The sequence below is a fragment of the Panicum virgatum genome, chromosome 5N, assembly GCF_016808335.1.
Source record: "Panicum virgatum strain AP13 chromosome 5N, P.virgatum_v5, whole genome shotgun sequence".
Classification (NCBI taxonomy): Eukaryota; Viridiplantae; Streptophyta; class Magnoliopsida; order Poales; family Poaceae; genus Panicum; species Panicum virgatum.
The window spans coordinates 63,059,448-63,061,699 of record NC_053149.1 but is presented as its reverse complement, the minus strand read 5'-3'; the positions used below and the strand labels follow the sequence as shown (position 1 = coordinate 63,061,699).

Genomic DNA, 2,252 nt, shown 5'->3' with positions numbered 1-2,252 from the left:
ATGCACATGTCTAAGGTGCTGATGGACGGGGGCAGTAGCCTCAACATCCTGTACATCGACACTCTTGAGGCCATGGGGATCCCGCAGGCCTGCCTGCGGGCCTCTCTCTTCCCCTTCTATGCCATCCTGCCGGGTATGAAAGCATACACACTCGGCAACCTCGACCTGCCGGTCACATTCGGCAGCAGGACCAACTACCACACTGAGAGCCTCACTTTCGAGGTGGTAGATTGGAAGGGGGCGTATCACGCCATTCTCGGGCGCCCCGCCTATGCCAAGTTCATGGCGGTGCCCAACTACACCTACCTCAAGTTCAAGCTGCCAGGGCCAAACGGTGTTATCACCGTGAGCGGCTCCTTCGAGCAGGACTACGTCACCAGTCGTGAGCACTTCGATCTCGCCACCACTGCTACGAACTCGGCGCAGCTCAGCCAGCTTTGCGCCACGACCGCCGAGTGTCGCCCCGACCCTGGCAAGCCTAGCCAGGCACCAACCTTCGTCTCGACCGAGGAGAACAAGTCGGTTGTGGTCGACGACGCCGACCCGTCCAAGATGGTGCAAGTCGGCTCCCAGCTGTCGGCCAAATAGGAACTTGCGCTAGTCAACTTCCTCCGTGCCAACAAGGACACTTTTGCCTGGAAGCCGTCCGACATGTCGGGCATCCCAAGGGAGGTCGCCGAGCACGAGCTCCGTATTTTACCGGGATCCAAGCCCGTCCAGCAACGACTGCGACTAGAGGCACGGGGCCATAGGAAAGGAGATAGCTAAACTGTTAACTGCAGGCTTCATAAAAGAAGTCTACCACTCCGACTGGCTCTCCAACCCAGTCCTTGTAAAGAAGAAAAATGGTTAATGGAGGATATGTCTTGATTACACCATCATGAACAAGGCGTGCCCCAAAGACTCTTTTCCTTTGCCTAGGATAGATTAGATAATCGATTCCACTTCCGGATGCGAGATCTTATCTTTTCTAGACGCTTACTCGGGCTACCACCAGATAGCGATGATGGAATCCGACCAGCTCGCGACATCCTTCATCACCCCGTTCGGCTCTTATTGCTACGTCTCTATGCCATTCGGGCTTAAGAATGCGGGCACGACGTACCAGCGTTGCATGCAGGCCTGCTTCTCCGACCAGATCAATCCGCCAACTGACTCCGACCGAGCGGATCCTCCTCGGGCAATGGTCGCGGTCTATGTCGATGACATCGTCATCAAGACACTATGCGTAGATGACCTGGCCGCTACCTTGAGCGCCACAGTCGCTAACCTCAAGAGGTTCAACATCAAGTTGAACCCCGAGAAGTATACGTTCGGGGTCCCCAAAGGCAAACTCCTCAGATACATGGTGTCTGAGCGTGGCATCGAAGCTAACAGTGACAAAATTGCGGCCATAACCAACATGGGTCCGATCCGAGGCGTCAAGGGCGTCCAGAGGTTGACTAGGTGCCTAGCAGCCCTCAGCCGGTTCATCGCCCAACTGGGCGAACGAGGACTACCACCGTACAAACTCCTCAAGAAGTCCGACACCTTTGTTTGAACAGAGGAGGCGCAGGCAGCCCTCGACCGACTGAAGAGTCTCCAGTCCTCTGCTCCTGTGCTCATCGCACCGGACCCTTGCGAGCCCCTTCTGCTCTACCTAGCCACCACTAACCATGTGGTCAGTGCCGCTTTTGTGGTAGAAAGGGAAGAGCCGGGACACGCCCTCAAACTCCAACAACCCAAGTACTTTGTCAGTGAGGTACTGACCGGCACCAAGTCGCGGTACCCACAGAAATAGAAACTGCTTTACGCCATCATCATGGCAACCAAGAAGTTACAACACTACTTTACCAAGCACGAGGTGTTGGTCATCACTTCGTTCCCACTCGGTGAGGTAGTCCGCAATCGCGATGCCGTAGGACGGATCTCCAAATGGGCGGTCGAGCTGATGGGCTATGACAACAAGTTCGTGCCACGCACGGCGATAAAGTCTCAGGCCCTGTCCGACTTCATCGCCGAGTGGACGGAAGTCCAAGCCCCGACCCCAGAAATCTCCATGAGTACTAGACCCTCTATTTCAATGGGTCGGTAATGGGACCCGGCACGGGGGCCGGAGTGGTCTTGGTCTCCCCAGAGGGAGGCAAATTCCGATATGCGGTTCACCTCTACCTCCCCACATCCAACAACGTCGCCGAGTACGAGGCACTGATCAGCGGCCTTCGTATAGCCATTGACATCGGGGCGACTCGCCTCTACGTCTACGGTGACTC

At 56.1% G+C, this 2,252-nt stretch overlaps 1 protein-coding gene across 1 annotated transcript; it reads left to right on the top strand.

Moving 5' to 3' along the window:
- On the top strand, positions 1 to 588 carry LOC120675049. Its single transcript, XM_039956141.1, has one exon. It carries the CDS (start codon positions 1 to 3, stop codon positions 586 to 588), a length of 588 nt encoding a protein of 195 aa, XP_039812075.1.
- The last annotated feature ends 1,664 nt before the right edge of the window (positions 589 to 2,252 follow it).